The sequence below is a fragment of the Alosa pseudoharengus genome, unplaced genomic scaffold (genome assembly GCF_046254945.1).
Source record: "Alosa pseudoharengus isolate Yale_2024_CS ecotype anadromous, Long Island Sound unplaced genomic scaffold, YU_APseudo_1.1 YU_APseudo_1.1_scf_23, whole genome shotgun sequence".
Classification (NCBI taxonomy): Eukaryota; Metazoa; Chordata; class Actinopteri; order Clupeiformes; family Clupeidae; genus Alosa; species Alosa pseudoharengus.
This window is the reverse complement of record NW_027468685.1, coordinates 9,618,891-9,635,723: the sequence shown is the minus strand read 5'-3', so window position 1 is coordinate 9,635,723 and position 16,833 is coordinate 9,618,891. Positions and strand designations below refer to the sequence as shown.

The following is a 16,833-nucleotide window of genomic DNA, read 5'->3' as shown; positions in this document are numbered from 1 at the left end:
AGTGGCGCTTCCGTCCTAATTATGCTTTTAAACGAACATTCACAAAAAGACCCTAGGTTGCATTTTGGCGAGAGTTACGCTTTAAGTTATACTTTATTTGTTCTCTGCATTTTTTTACCCATCCACACACACTCACACTCACACTCACACTCACACTCACACACATACACACACAGTTGGAGCACTGACACACACATTATGGGGACACATACACATCTGGAGCAGTGGGCAGCCTTTAATACAGCAACAGGGGAGCAGTAAATATAGGATGAATAAAAATCATATAAAATAAATTATGTTAGATGGTTGCTTATATTTCCCCTACAGCCGTTTGTGCAAATTATTCCTCTGTTGTCCCAGTAGGCACTCCCCTGAAGTCAGTGTTGTCGCCGGCGGAAAAGCCTCCTCCTGCCCCAGACCTGATAGAAGCCAAGGATGCAGCTCCTCCACCAGCTCCCGCTGTCTCAGAGATCAAGCCACTCTACGGGAAGGTTGTTAAGAGGGGCGAGAGAATCCGGAAAGATCAACCCTCTACCGTGGTACCAGGGGCACAGGCGAGGAACACGCCCAAGTCAAAACTGGTCGTTAAACTTGCCGTCAAAAAGACCACAAAGGAAGTCTTGCCACCAAAAACAGTGAAGGCTGAACAGGCCTCGAAAGGCAAAGGCTCAGGTGCTGATGGTAGACAACCAGCCAAAGCCTTAGCTAAGAACCAGAAGGTCAGGAAATCGGTAGTTGATTTAACTAATGATGAAGTGCAAGAACTGAACACTGACGGAAGTAGTAAAGGTAGAAAGCAGCTTACCCTGCATAGTCCGACAAGCAGCGCCACTAGTGGCAGCATTCCAATTATTAGAGTGCTGAAGGACGCCAAAGTTGAGCTGGCCGGATCTGCTAGCCCCGTACCTGTTGAAAGTGAAGGTCCATCACAGAAAAAGCAAAGCAAAGTTGTGTGGACTCTGACTTTGGTGAAAGGCCAGGGTAAGACGTCCGCTGTAAGGAGGTCGCCCACCGAGGTCAGTAAAAGCACGGGCCCAATGCTTGGGAAGTTTGTGAAGAGAAGTAGACCTGCCGCCCAGGAGGAAGGCTCAGATTCCTTAGGTAGTCCGACTCGTGGAAACAGCGTCCCGTCCGCTAGTACGAGCCCTGGCAGTCAGAGGCGAAACCCCAGTCATTTGCTTTGGATACCGCAGAAACGGAGGACGAAAGACATGGGCAGCAGCTCGGCGGCGGCGGCAACGACTGTGGCTGTTTCGCCCAAGCCTGTCGGCAAGCAGAGGAGAGTTTCCAAGGGAACAGGGGGGTCACCGGAGGAGGGTGCGGAGGCCGGGTGGGAGAGCGGACACGGACCTTCCGATCAGCCCGCTACCTCGTCGGGAAACTCCGTGCGCAGGAGACCTCCTTTCAAATTGAAAAGACGCAAGACTAAGTTAAACATGCGACGGAAGCCCGGTGTCCAAAAAACGGATCTGTCTGCGGATAGCCCAGTGAAGCGGCGCAAGCGGAAGGTTGCCGGTAAAATTTACGAGCCCTTGGTAACTTTAAATTCCGAGAACCAGGGGGAGCAACAGGTAGAGGTGTCCTGTGCCCCAGGAAACACCGAGCTGGCATCTGCGGAGGGCACGCCGTCAGTCACGCCGTCCGTCACGCCTGTGGTCAGCGGTCGGTCCTCCCGAGTCATCAAGACGCCCAAGAGGTTTCTTGACGACGAGCGAATGTCCCACCTGGTCACCAGGAGTCCCTTGAAAAAGAATGGGATCGGCTCCACGCTAGACCCAGATGTACCAAAACCAGCCGGCCACAGGAGACGATCTCACCACCATGTGGACACTAAAGGGGATTGGCATGCCGCAGGCAGATTTCAGGAAGACCAATCTACCTCAGACGCTCCACAGAGCTCCAAAGGCGATCAGGCGCTCGGCCCCGGCGCGGGCAAGTTGAAATTTTACGAGAGGCTGAAGAAGCTGACTGCTACGCTGGCCCAGAAGAGAGTGCGAAAGGCCGGCGGCACACCAGTCGACCAGCAGGGCGAAGCCGTAGGCGACGAGGAGTCACAAGGCCCAGTGAAGAAGAGGAGGAGGAGGAGGTCCAAGTTGACGATGGAGGACATCCAGTCTCCTGGGGTGGTGAGGAAGTTAGCGGTTCACCTGAACGCCGCAGGTGCTACTCTACCTGGTGTAGAGCATTTGGATACTACAACAGGGGTCAACGGTACGAATATCCACTCTCTTGCATGCTCATTGGGATGTTCATCAACAGTCTAAATGTGAACTTAATGGCTACGCAACGTTCATAGACAGACACTTGATGTATAATTTTTTTCATAGCTATACCTTTTTAAAGAAAATGTCTGCCTTCAGTGAACAGTGAAGGAAGCCTAGTGTAATGTTGTTGTTATTGTTATTGTTGTTTTTACCCACCGTAGTGGAGGGACCGACCCAAATGGAGAGTGTGGGCCTGACCCCGAGGGATCTGGGAGAGCGTGTTCTGGTTGAACAGGAGGGGACGACCCATCGCATCTCTGTGTCCAGCTCCAACAAGAGAATGTTCCACCTGCTCAAAAGGGCAAAAGTTCAGCTAATCAAAATTGACCAGCAAAAACAGCTTAAATCCTCTCAGGTAAAAGAATCAAGAATGAAACAAATTCTCATTTGGATGTTGTCTGAAATGCAACATACTGCTTGACAACGCAAGGCTCAAGCATGTTTTTGAAGTGCCTTCTCATAGTTTACGCAAACTACGCTGAAACATATGACATGACAGCACTTGGCTTGCATCTTGTTAAAAAAAATGGATAACAATTTTGGTACGAAAGTACAAGCCATATAGTATGTTCACATAGCTTGCGTAGACTATGAATCAGGCTTAAAGCGTGTTAAAGTAAGTGTTTGTCATGCTGTCTAAAAGCATTTTGTTTACAAGTATTTTTTAGTGCCTTGAGATGATTTTCCTTTTGCAACATGAAAGAAATCCTCATTTGGATGTTGTCCGTAATGCATAAAGTTTGATACAAGCGTGTATTGGTCATGCTGGGTACTGCTAGAGTGAGCTAACTGAGCGCTAACTGACTAGCCTCCTCTGCAGCTGTTGTCTGGCTCAGTCAAGCTGGGAGAATCCAGTGAGACGGGGGTGAAGAGGAGGAGGAGAAGGAGGATGGCGAGGGCGCCGAACAGGGACCTTGCTGCTAGGGTAGGTTGTGTGCTAGATGTTTGTATTTGTTTTTGTGTGTGTGTGTGTGTGTGTGTGTGTCTGTTTGGACACAGTATTAGTTATATTGAGTCTTAAAGTGTGATACACCATTGAAGTTGCAATTACTATGTTATAATGTTTTTTAAATGTGTTTCATGGATGTAAACTCCTCACCTTTTAGGAGAGACTTACCTTTTAGCTATCAAAATGGGTCATCTATGAGCAGGGCTCAACATTAATGGTTGCCCTTGGCTATCAAATTGTTACAAGTGGCAAACAGATTTGGTTCGCTTTGACAGCCAAAACCTCATGCCTGGTTACCAAGCTGGCAACCACTTCTAAAAGTTAATGTTGAGCCCTGCCTGTGAGATCTATTATGATGTACAGGGTTTTTCCTGAGCAAAAATTAAGCTAAGGCGGTAACGTTTGCGAAACAGCGCCATTACATCGCCGTGGTGGCATAGAGCTCAAGTTAAATGTTTTTTGTGAAAACAATTATTTGATTGTACAGAATTTGATTGAGATGGCTACCTTGCAATTCGCCATACAGCAAAAACCCTGAATGTATGCTTTCTCAGTGTTTCCCATACGTTCACTTATTTGTGGCGGCCTATCGCAATATCAACATTGACCACCACACAATGATTTTCCAGGTTGTACTAAATTCTGCTTAAATCTGGTTAGCATCATAACCACGCTGTGCTAATTTGTTAAAAACGGTTGCATTCAAGTTAATTCTGCAAACCAACACTGTGATGAGTTCTCTGCCAACAAACTGCATGCCCTTGATGGGGCACCGACAAATATCAACAAACTCTTCAGTCAATCCTCTTCGTTGCTATGGCTGTTTATGATCCAATCAGATGGAATTCAGTTCTGTGGGAAACACTGTTTCTTGTCTGTGTATTTAAAGCAGCACCAAAGAACTTTTCCTCTGTAGCACGCACGCATTGTTTATCCAAAGGCTTTGTAAATAACGATGTCCATACACAAGGTAGAATTTGTTGCATGATTTTATGAAAGTTGGCTATGATGTATTGCGACATCATGCAAGTCAAATTTGTGGTTTCTTATGTCTCATTCCATCGAACTACAGATCCTGTTGTAGTATCTGTTGTAGTATCTGGCAAACTTACATAGTGCGGTTATAGCCGATAGAGGGCCGCGAAGCGAATGCAGAAGTTCCGTTCACCCTGTTACGAGTTGATGAACCACGGAAACAATTTTGGAAACATTATTTTAAGGTACAAAAAACTCTTTGGTGTGTTGCTTTAATGTGCAGTGTATTTGCATCTTCATGCATTTTGCAGCAGCAGCAGTTACTCGCTGGGCCCCGCATCAAGCATGTGTGCCGAGCAGCGGCCGTGGCCCTTGGCCAGCCCCGCGCCATGGTGCCCGATGACATCCCACGCCTCAGCGCCCTTCCCCTGCACGAGCGCGAAGGCATCGCCCCCTCACCCACCGCAGAAGGTTTGCTGCCATAACATATTTATACACAGTTTTTATCACAGGGGCAGTGTCTAGAAAGGTATTTATTATGAAAAATCTCTATACAGTTCCATGTATTACATGTATTCTTACATGTAAAGCTGTTAAGGTGCTGAAATCTCCCCCAAAAAATGTCCAATTTCTTTTTCCCCAGTGTCTGGAGCAGCACAGGTTGTAACTGTCTTTACCTTTTTGCTCTCTCCACCTGTGCCTATTCCATGCCCTCTTCTCCTCTTGCCCTCGTCTCGTCTGTGATTGGTTACAGCAGGTGCAGGTGAGGCATCAGACCCAGAGAGCGCGTCGGACTCAGAGTGGACGACATCGTCGTCGTGTCGCCCGGAGTTCCGTACCGGCGGCGTCCGCTCACGCCGCTGCATGAGCTGCCCCGGCTGCCTCACACAGGATGACTGCGGCCGTTGCGTCCACTGTCTGGACAAGCCCAAGTTCGGCGGGCCCAACACGAAGAGGCAGTGTTGCATGTGAGTGTCTCACACACACACACACACACACACACACACATATACACATATACAGACATACAGAGACACACACACAGACACACACACACACTTTACTACTTTATATGTGTCTACAATTCACCAGACCCACCCCTCAACAAGCCCTCCACTCTTCCAGAAATTGGGTTGCTGCTTTGTGGCCTTTCTTGTTTGCACTAGTGTTACTGTCACTTGCCTTCTGGCTACTGTGGTCTTTCTTTCTTTCTTTTTCTTTTTTTTTTTTTCTTTCCAAAGCTGGAGTCACATTTCCTTTCTGCCACCTGCTGTTGAAACTTTAAAAAATAGAAAAGAACATTGCACCCATTCGCAATCGTTTATGAACAAGCATTTTTAATTTGAGGGCGTGGTGGGACAGCGCTAACGCTAACGTCACCGCCTGAAAATCCTGTGTTCGATTCCCGAATCCGCCAATGAGAGTCCGTGGATTTGGATCCGCTTTGGATTAAAAGTGTCTGCGAAATACCAGTCAACATTTAACTTTGATTTTAGTTGGAATAGAAGGTCATGTATGGTCATGGAAATCAGAGGCTCGATTTGCTGCTTGGCTTCAGTCGGGAAGTTAATCTATAGGCCAGCTTCAGCATGGCCCAGCTGTTAATACGAGCTGCTTTGTTTGTCCAACAGCCACAGAATATGTTCCCGCATTGCACTGAAGAAAGCCAGGCGTATGGGGATCCGGAACCCCAAAGGTACGAGCGCGCCCTGATCACAGCTACCGTCAGATAAATACCACACACCTTTAATACATATCTGCCTGGAGGTGGATTCATCTGACGACACCTTGATTTGAAGCATGGCTGAATGTTGTCCTCTCTGCCTGAGTTTGCTTTTTGCATGCCTGGTGTATGTATGTGTCCTAATAGCTGTGTGTGTCTTACTATTCGTGTGTGAATACGTATGCCTGTATTTCTTTTCTGTGTGTGTGTGTCTGAGATCGCACTGACCACTCTGGTCTAGTCACAACCAAACACAATCTTCCAGTCACATAGTCTGTTTTATCTGACTGGTGAGCTGTGAGAGTGAGTGTGAGTTGTCACTCAAGTGCTTACTGTAGCTTCAGTTTTCTGTCTGTAGGGCTGTGGAATTTGTGGAAAATATGTCATTTGGATTTTTCACAATATTGCGATTTCATTTGCGATATCATTTTTGAAAGTAAACAGCCTGGGAATACCCATACGAACCTCCAGCAAATTTATGATTTGCTCTGCAGGCCCGTCTGGCCATTAAAGCCCGTTTCCGACGTCCCTGAAACACGGGCACGCAAATACAATCGCTAATCCGGGCATGAACGGGTATTTCTTTAGAATTGAGTAAACAACTGCATTTAAAACCTTCGCTTACAAGACTGCTACACTTCTGAAACGATTTGGTAAGAGTTTATTGCACCAATTTAAGTTTAACGTAACTGTTAGTTACGCCCCTGCTGGAGATTTTAAGTCTATGAACCTTTTCGAGACCCATTCTCAGTAACAATTGAGAAGGGTCTGGTGTCCACCAGGCTAGAAAGTAAAGCTTCAGTCCAGCATTCGGTGAACTTCACTGTCTGTCACTCAAGGCGGATGGCATCAGTATAAAAATCATGGATGTGATGAGATTAACTATTGGGACAAAGTTGCGAGCTGCACAATTAATTGCAGCCTTTGCGATCAGTTAATTGCATTATTTCAAATTGTGATTTCAGTTACAAATCGAGTAATTGTGCAGCACTAATCAGATGGTCGGTGTGTATGATGTGCGATTGTGCGTGAGTGCGCGTGCGCGCGAATGTGGTGATGTTGTCTGTGATGCTGTCCTCGCGCACTTATTTCCTGTCTGATGACTGGCGTGTGTGTTCCAGTCCAGGTGCGCCGTGGCGGGCGGTCCTCGGCCAGCGGAAACGCGTCCAGCGAGGACGAAGAAGGGGCGGCTCCACGGACAGCGCCCTCTGACCTCCAGAGCCCCTCCCCCTCCAGGAAGCAGCCTCGCAGACACGTCACACCCCTCTGCTACAGTGACCTGCTCCGGTCCGAGTCCGAATCGGACGAGTCCACCACCCACCAGCCCATCCCCAGGAGGACCACCTTGAGCAACGGTAATGCACACTATACACCAGTGGTGAGGGGCTGGAGTCTCATGACTCGGCCTGCTAATTTGGTGACTTGAGAAACAGACTTGACTCAAGGGAATAGATTTTGAGTGATCTGCCTTAAGTCTGAACTGAGGATGCATGAAATGAAATCATGACTTGACTTGAGATGGATGGATCTCTGGGTAAAGGTGTGATTTTTCTGTAGAAATGGAAAATACATCCCTATATTTTTTTCTACGTTGAAACTGTGTAATCGAAATGCAATCGTGATTTGACTTGAAGGGAGTTGGATGGCTGGGTAAAGACATAATTTTGCTGTAGAAACAGGGAGGGGGGGGGGGTCCTTTATTTTTCTACAATAAAAGATTTGTCACAACGGCAAAAATTGTGGCCTTCCCAAAGTTGTTGCCTCTCTCATTGTCTCACTCCTGTTGCTGTTGAGGCTCTCCCTTTTCCATGCCTTGGACTGGTCATTGCATCACTTGAACTATATGATGCATCTAATGTCTAGTGTCATGAGTTGATTTTTTTTGTTTTTTTTTTGTTTGTAGCGGTCTAGAAGAAAGTGGTCTATAGAGTTTGTTGCCTTAAAACCTATTGGGAACGTTCTTTAAAATAATAACTACAGCATTATGTTATCTGACTCATTTTATCAAAGGTCTGTGACTACTTGGCTGATGTAACTTCACTAACTGACACTGGATTGGTCTGCTGACTGGCAGACAGCATAGACTACTAAATAGCTAATATTTGGCACATAAACCAAACCCTTAACAATACTCATTTGGGCCTCAGTCATGTTGATGGCCATTGAAAGGGTTTGGTGAAATAGGCGAATCAAAAGTCTCTGTAAAATCTGCCCTTAATAAAACATCACCTGTGCATACAATTTGTATGAGTCATTATTTTGCCAAACTTTATTGGCTTCACATGAATTGTAACTATTATCATACAAAAACAATTTCACATAAATAAAACAGTTGAATATTGTCAATAGTTCAAATGCTGTCTACTTATGCAACTGCCTCGGATGTGTCTCCCTCTCTCCTAGTGTTGTCTGTACACACACAAGCCATTTTGTTGGCTTTCTTGTGTAGCAGTATGTCTCCTTTGGGGATACCTTTTCTTTCAGACAAAAAATGCTTATAAGTATATAAGTAATATAAATATTAAAACACATATTTGAATAAAAGAATGTTTCTTTGCTTTGCATTGCTTTTTCTTCGTTTTTGCAAAATTTTGTGCAAAGGCAGTGGAAAATGACAGGTAGTTTGTTATTCTAGTTTGTTATTCGCATTGGCACTCACTGCCGACCATGATCCAAATCACAGATGTGGTGGGGGTTTTTCTGCAATAAATAGACCACAAGCCTGTTTAGTTTAAAATTTGTGTAGGGTTGAATTTCTAAGTCATTTCCATTAATAATTTCTGAAATGCTATGGTCACTTGCTTAAGGACAACCTTGACTTTGCTTGCTTCTGTGCAACAGTTCTGAAGGCCTGACCGGTTTGATACCTGGGCTAAACCGGGTCCGCAGATGAAGTCCTCCATACACGGAGCGTAGAAATAGTTTTAAAAGACCTGTCTGTTTCACAGTCGCTCTCACATCCGGGGGGGGTATTCCAAGTACGTGGTTTAGTGACAAACCTGGGTAAGTTAACTCCGTAAGTGGTAAACTTTCTACAACAAGAGCCCTATGGCATTGTTTTGTGAGGAGAATTAATCCATACAGCTCTTCTATTAGGAGGTTTACCACTTACTCCAAGTTAACTTACCCAGGTTTGTCACTAAACCATATACTTGGAATTCCCCCCTGATGTAGCCAGTTCCATTGACTGTAGTGGAAGCTAATTGTTGCAGCAGATGCTGCACGAATGGAGCGTTTCAGTTACGTTCAAGGTGTAGCCTCCCTGTAAGACTTCAAGCTAATGTGTTGCCGGCTACTTACATGTTTGCTACATTGCCATGCTATACAAGGCATTTGTAGCCTAAAATTATTTTACTTTAATTCTTTACTACCCTCTGCTTAGACCACCCAACTGGCCATGTCTACATATCATCACACACCCCACCTCATGCAGAACAGGCTCACAGTTAAACTAGACTGAACACCTAGGCTGATAATTGCCAACTAAATAGCCTTCACTGTCCTACTCAGAGGCACTCCACCAATTTACGATAATATTGTTTAAGCCTAAGTGGGGTGATGTTTTACCTTTTTGAAATGTAAAGAATGTTCGACTATAACCAGAAATGAAAGACTGATTTGAATATTGAATATTTTAATATCAAGCAGTATTGAGTACCATCTCACCTGCACTGCTGTATCTAGGCAACTAATCAATCATTTGATTAACCCATTCTGTCACATTTAAAGATATTAAGTGTGCAAATGGGAAAAGAGAAGCCCCAATTATAACAATAGACGTGAGCTCCATCTTGTGCTTCTACTGACCTAGTGTAGCAGGTATTAAATATAAAGTAAGTGTAATGTAATGGTTCAAGTGTAATGTAATTGTATAAGTGTATAGTAAGTGTATTGTTGGGTTGAGAGTTAAAAGAGAATTCCTGCGATTTTTTTTTTTTATGATTTTTTTTTATTTATTTTTTTTTTTCTCCACATAGATCTCTGTGTCTGCTACACTCTGGAGGCATGAACATGGGGGCTCATGAACATACCCCCAGAGTCTAGAACTGTAGCTGCCTGGCAGCTCTAGCTGTTTTATTTTGTACCGACAGTACTCGGTGACCTTGATAAACGGAGATGTATGTGAAATATTGCCGGAATTCTTGTTTAACAGTTTGACATTGACTACCTCTCGGTCCATTTCACATATCCACAACACCTGGTCAGATTGAATGCTAGATGAACGTATAATGCAAAGCAAACTATGCACACCAGTGGCTACCTATCTCCGTTGTTGAGGTTGTCTGAGGAAAGTGCATGGTCGTGGTCCTGATGTGATTGTTTTCTTGCAGGGGCCACGGCCAGTCTTGCGGACGAGGATGGCGGTAACTTCCCCAAGCCCAAGCGTCTGCCATTTGTCAGAGCTGGCCGTCGGAGATTTGACAAGGTAACGCCCCCGCCCGTCCTCTTCGTGTCATTCCTGCCTAACGCTCTCACATCTGAAATTTCATATTTGATTATGCAAATTTGGGCTTTTTTTTATTTTAAAACAGCAAAAACATTATTCCATGAGCTTTTAACCTGTAGGACTGGTTCTGCAAGAGTTTAGATTCACATTGAGGAATGTTGTTACAGCTATTTTTAAGATGAACGTAACTTATTGTAAAAGTAACTTTAGCTGTACTGCAGATTTCAGAAAATCAAAATAATTGTTTTCCCCTTAGTACTTTTGTTTTAATGTTCCTCCTGTTAATGTTTTCCTATACACTACCGTTCAAAAGTTTGGGGTCACTTAGAAATGTCCTTGTTTTCTTTATTAATGTTGTAAATGACTGTTGTAGAAAGAAATGGCTGATCTTTAATGCAATATCTACATAAGTATACAGATGACCATATTCAGCCACCTTTCATCCAATGTTCCAAAGGCACATTCTGTTGTGATATCGGATATCATTTTAAAAGACTAACTGAAAAAACATGATGAACCCTTTTGCAATTATATAAGCACATAATGTATTCTGAAAACTGCTGAACTGATTAAAAAAAAAAAACAATGCGACTGATCTCAGCTGGTATTTTGTCTATAATGGAGTGGAATGGACATTAAGTGACCTCAAACTTTTGAACGGTAGTGTATGTAGATGTGAAACTTTACTTTGTGTTAGACCTTACAACAAGAGATTGTGTGTAGTTGACCTGTTTCACTGAAAGTTAAGCCTAGCCTCGTCCTACTGTGGCCAGTTATTAGTTTGCAACCTCTGTTGTCTTTTAGCTTCATAACCTCTTGCTTTTTTTTAGATCATACTAAAGAGTTCATTGCTTTAGTGTGTAGTAGATGTCTTTTTGCATGATTCTGTTCATGATTTCGTTAATTAACTTTCTTTCAGTCCAGAGAGGAGCTAATTTGGCTTTCTCCTCCAGAGCATGACACACACGTTTAGTTGGCTGGCTTTCCTCATGTTCTTTGCATGTGGTCTTACTCGTGCACACTTTCCGGCTCTCTCTCCCTCCCTCCCTCCCTCCCTCTCTCTCTCTCTTTGGTTTTCCTTCACATTTTTTCTTTCAGGAAAGTTTAACTCCACAGTTTCCTGCACATTTATCTCTTCAGGTCTTACTGTAGCTGTTTGGCGTCAGGAGTTTATTCAGATGTGCTCATTTGTGTTAGTTTCCTGTCGGTGGATCTTTCTTCCTCTTCCCCTCTCTTCTACACTCTTGATGCATGACATCTGCCACAAATAGGGCTGCGCAATTAATCATTTTGGTTGAAATCACAATTTGGACTGATGGAATAAGCTAATCACAAAGGCTGCAGTTAATCATATAGCGAACAATTCTGTCTCAATGGGCTAAACTTATAACGTCTGATTATTATATTGATGTAATTTTTTATGTCAGTGAAGCTCACCTAACAGGAAAGTGGTGCCTCTCATGCACTAGGCATGCTCACCAATCAAAAGTAGCCCAACTTGAAGCTAAATTTGTAGTATTGAACTGAAGCTTCATTTTTGGCTTTTTTTTTTTCACACAATAACATTATTCCATGGGCTTTTGAGCTGTGAGACTGGTCCTGCAAGAGTTAACTAGACTTTGACTCTCAAAAAGTATATCGCAAATCAAATCACAGTCTGTCAGAAAAATTGCAATGTTTTTTCCCCAAATTGTGCAGCCCTACATGCAAATCTCTACCTGCATCTCCAACCTCTCTTCCTGCCATTGCCCTCCTATGAACCTCATCCCGGCTCGTAGTGAGGCCCCCACACCACATCATCTTGAATGCCAAAGCCATGTTGTGTTTCCTCACTCTCTTCTAGCGTTACTGTTGAAAGGGGTTGGATATCAGCATTAGCAGTTAAAGTTAAAATGGACTGGTATTTAGCAGACTTGCAAACGCGGATTTGGGAATCAAACCCAAGCCGACTGATTGGCAGGCAGTGACATTAACGCCTGTTCCGCATTTGAATAAGACTGTTATTACCTTCAGGTCTACCATGTTGGGCTTACAAGACGTCACTACTAGAAAAAAGGCATCAGAAATATCAAAACAAACTGAGTAGCAAATCAAAAATGGTACTGAATGGCACTGAAGTTTATGCTGCCAACTAAGTTGGTGTCAGACCACTTAGCAACAATAGTAGTCAAAAATGGCATTATGACATTTAAGTTTTGTTAGTGGTAAGCACCCAACATCTGTAAACAGATCACTAATACATTAGGCAATGCATCCTGCTAACTATAAATGCTTGTGAACGAGCCAATAAAAACCCTTTATATGGGCGTTAACATGCATTGTACCTTCTTTCATTATTTTCTAAGCAGAAATATCCAAGCTGGCTTGTAAATTAGCCTGAAACTAACCACTATCACTGTAAATAAGTGAATCTGAGAAGTGAAAAAAGCTCCTTGAAGATTTATAGACCTACTTGTCCTGATTTTATGTCAAACTGCCTTGTGCTGTATTAAAAATAAGCCAAAACGATGTACAAGGCCGTAGAAAGGTAGACAGGATACAATTGTTCAGGCTCAGCCCGTTTTCAGTGTGTTCAGAAACACATTTACTTACACAGACCTCAACATAAGGCGCATACTCAAACCGAAACTGCCTTGTGCGACAGAAAACGGTTACTGTTTTTCTGTTCGTGATACCCACCCCGAAAGCTAGAAGAAGTGAGGTTGCTTTGCTTGGCTTTTTCTGCTTGGTTTGTGCTGTAACCCTACCCTCCCTTTCCCCTCTCCTTTACTTTTCCCTGTTCATTCCTTCCCTTACCACACCCTCCTCACCCCACCCCACCCCTCCCCTCCTCTCCTCCATCTCTCCCTCCTCTCCTCTCCTCTTTTTCCTTGCTTCAGCAGTTACCCCCCTCACAGGCCCAGGACCTCCCTCCCTACCCCTCATCAGCGTCCGGTGGTGGTGGCGGCGGCAGCAGCAGAAGTCCCTCTCTGAAGCTCCGGCTGTGCCTTCAGCTGCGGCTGGAGCGTCTGCCCCCCAGCGTAGTGCAGGCGGCCGCGGCCGGGGGACCGCTGCCGCCTCACTCCTCCTCCTCCTCCTCCTCCTCCTCCTCCTCCTCCTCCCACCAGCAGCAAGAGCAGGACGGAACGTTCCGGACTGGAGCGGGTAGCGCGGCAGATAACGCGGCGCCCCACCAAGCTCACGCCCCCTGTCTTCCTCCTCCTTCCCAGAGCACGGCGCAGCACACCAACACCAACACACCCCCCAACTCGCTGGCAGCGCTCGCCAACCGCTTCGGCCAACGAGAGATGGCGTCCCGCCAGGCCAACACCGCGCACAGGGTCCGCATCGACTTCAAGGTACGGCCCCCACGCGGGACACATGCAGTCACCTAAACATTAACAAACTGTATGATGTGAAGCGGGATTTGAGTATGAATCTCTGCACAGACAAGTGGACAATTAACTGGCTCACTAACTAACGAACTAACTAACTAAACTTGATTGGCTCATACGAAACAGAAGGGTACACTGCAAAAACTGCTTATCTAATTAAATCTAACCAAGATTATTAATCTTATCAAGATGGAAAAAAAACTTGTTTGTAGCGTTTTCAGTATAAAGACACTTGCCTAGCTCTTTCTCGTGAAATCATTTGACTTAATTTAAGAAAAGTTTAGCTCCTCTCTGGACTGAATTTTAAGACATCCCAATTTGAAAACAAGCACATTTTTCTGCCAGTGCGTTAAGCAAGTTTGTCCTAAAACCAAGCAAATTTGTCTGCCAGTGCGTTAAGTAAATTTGTCTTGATAAGACTCCTTAAAATAAGTCACAGTCTTAAATTAAGTCAAAACTAGCACTAGGTACTAGCACTAGGTAAGTCTTTTCATATTAAACGATACCAATTAGATTTGATGTTATTATAAGATTAATAACACTTGGTTAGATTTCATTTTTTGCAGTGCACAAGCACTAGGTGGGTTTACATGGGCACTTTTAATCCGATTAGGATCAAAATAAAGGCTCAAGTGGAATAAAAAAATAAGAATTTCAGTCGGAATGAAATGGGTGGTGTATTCCGTTCTTACTCTGGCTGTATACATGACTGTTCAATCAATCGGGTTGCCTGCTGAAGCTTCTCAAGCCAAATGTAAATCCACATACAGACAAGCACAGGAAATTATTTGTGTAAACAAGTGTGACTGCACTTTTAGTGTGTGAGGGAGAGATAAAGGGCAACATTTAATTAGTGTTAGAGTACAATTTATGTATTTATTTATTTATTTATTTATTTATTTATTTATTTATTTATTTTTGTCGTAGAGTGATTTGAGTATTTTATTTATAGTATTTTATAATATATTCCAGACAGTTTGAGTGGTTTTAGAAAACTGTCTATCTCCGGTAACAGGAGCCCATCTAGAGCACAATTTAGCTGAAAGAGAAAACACGCTTGGCAGTACTTGTGTCGAAAAGAGCATTGAAATGATTAAAAGTGCTATTACAGACTTTGGCTCAGTAGCAAGTTTCCCTGAAGCTGTTTGCTGACCTGCCCATTTGATTCAGGTTTCTGCATGAGCTCATAAATGCTTTTTAATTGTTTTTCCCTGTATGTGTCACCGGTGTGACGAGAATGTTGGAAAATGAACGTTCAAATTCAAAATGGAATTTTAGAACCTTATATTGTTGTGGAACGGAATCTTTTGTTAGAATGTTAAACTCCCCTGCTGAAGGGTTAATGTCTGTGTGTATGTAATAGGAGGACTGCAGTGTCCAGAACGTGTGGCTCATGGGTGGTCTCAGCGTCCTCACCTCTATCCCCATCTCCCCAGACAGCGTCTGCCTGCTCTGTGCCAGCAAAGGAAAGCACGAGGTCTGAACACACACTCACACATACACACATGCACGTGCACACACTCACATTGTCTCTATAGAAGTTTATAGAAGTTTTGGCTTACTAAAAACTTTATTAGAGTTCTCTACTCTTCCCATTGTCCTCTCTTCCTCTACATTCTCTCCATTCATCCTCCTCTCTCTCTCCCTTACCCCTCTGCTTGTCATCTCACCCTTTTGCCTCCTTTTCTCATCTTTGTCATTATTTCATTTTATTCCTCCCCTCTCCTCTCCTCTCCAGATGGTATATTGCCAGGTGTGCTGCGAGCCTTTCCACAGCTTCTGCCTGAAGGAGGAAGAGCGCCCCCAGGAGGGCAACAAGGAGAACTGGTGCTGCAGACGCTGCAAGTACTGCCACGTCTGTGGCCGCAAGAGCAAACACTCAAAGGTGAGAGAAGCTACTGCTGATGTGAAATAGATGTTTACTGATGATTGGGGACGTGGGTGAATGGAGCAGGCGATTTTAAAGATACACTTCAGTGAAGGGGAAAAAAAAAGACATGTTTGTCTATAATTGATGCAATTGTCTTGGATAGCACATGGATGGCCAAGCTGTTTGTGCGTGTGTGTCTTTGTGTGTATGTGGTGCCATGGTGGCAGTAGACACAAACATGCTACGCTAAACACGAACAAGCATGTACGCGTATGGTTAGGTGTTTTTTAGAGATGCACCGATATGGAATTTTAGGGCCGATAACGATAACCGATATTTATTGGTTTGTTGTGACCGATACGATAACCGATAATATTACTCTTGAAAAAAAATTGTGAAAAGTGATTTGGGGAAAGCATTTAATAAGCATAATTTTATTGCAGTAATTTTACCTACCACCAAATGATGGACAGAACTCATAATAGTCCTCAATAGTACGGCAGTCAACAACATAACAGTAGCCTAGCCCCACAGTATGTGTGGCTCCTTTAAGTGAACCTGACGTCAGTGAATTGCGAGTGAGTGGCTAGAGAGTTTGAATCGTTTTCATTTAGGACTAAATGCTCATAAAGGGCTCAGCTTGCAATAAGCTACAGTATAGTGACCAAATCAGTGTTTGTGAGGGAAACTTAGGTTTAGTTTCAACTGCGGGTAACTGAATAAAGCTGCAACTCCTCAGACTGTATCTTATGTCTGTCTACTCTGTTGCGCACAACCTGCTGCAGCAGAAATGAAAGGAGTTAGCCCCAAAGGTTTTAATAACTTATTATGATGACCTGTCTGGAACTGAAGCACGAATGGTTAGCATATTTCTAGGTAATAATACAAAACCCAAGCTAAAGTAATGCAAATATAACACTAAAACACAACTTAGAACTAAGCCTACTTATGTACTCGTCCCACTAACGAGTTTGTTTATTTGTTTCCCCAACCAGCGCGGTAAAGTGCAAACACACCAGCACAAGACGGCTCTAGATAGGGCTGCGCTTCGCTCTGTTAAGGTTAAATGGCGGATCATTCACGAGAGGATTTTGAGATGCACAGATTCCCAAATGAACGCATATCCACAGATTTTGTTACAGTGGTGAAATACATTCACACCGCTGACATTATATTGAGGAAAAAGTATAGCCAACCAAGCTCAAGTAGCTCAGTGTAGCCAGACGGACCT

General features: G+C 44.0%; 1 protein-coding gene across 4 annotated transcripts in view; it reads left to right on the top strand.

Moving 5' to 3' along the window:
• kmt2ba (lysine (K)-specific methyltransferase 2Ba) overlaps positions 1-16,833 on the top strand; it is a 53,392-nt gene that overhangs the window by 9,735 nt on the left and 26,824 nt on the right. Inside the window, exons 3-13 of one of the 4 annotated variants that reach the window (XM_076301365.1) lie at positions 364-2,211; positions 2,426-2,619; positions 3,085-3,189; positions 4,500-4,659; positions 4,943-5,156; positions 5,820-5,884; positions 7,033-7,266; positions 10,243-10,337; positions 13,238-13,696; positions 15,096-15,209; positions 15,471-15,617. In XM_076301365.1, coding sequence (XP_076157480.1) covers positions 364-2,211; positions 2,426-2,619; positions 3,085-3,189; positions 4,500-4,659; positions 4,943-5,156; positions 5,820-5,884; positions 7,033-7,266; positions 10,243-10,337; positions 13,238-13,696; positions 15,096-15,209; positions 15,471-15,617 — 3,635 coding nt within the window. Of the gene's footprint in view, positions 1-360; positions 2,212-2,425; positions 2,620-3,084; positions 3,190-4,499; positions 4,660-4,942; positions 5,157-5,819; positions 5,885-7,032; positions 7,267-10,242; positions 10,338-13,237; positions 13,697-15,095; positions 15,210-15,470; positions 15,618-16,833 lie in introns of all 4 variants that reach the window. The other 3 variants (XM_076301366.1, XM_076301364.1, XM_076301362.1) reach the window with 3 other exon arrangements.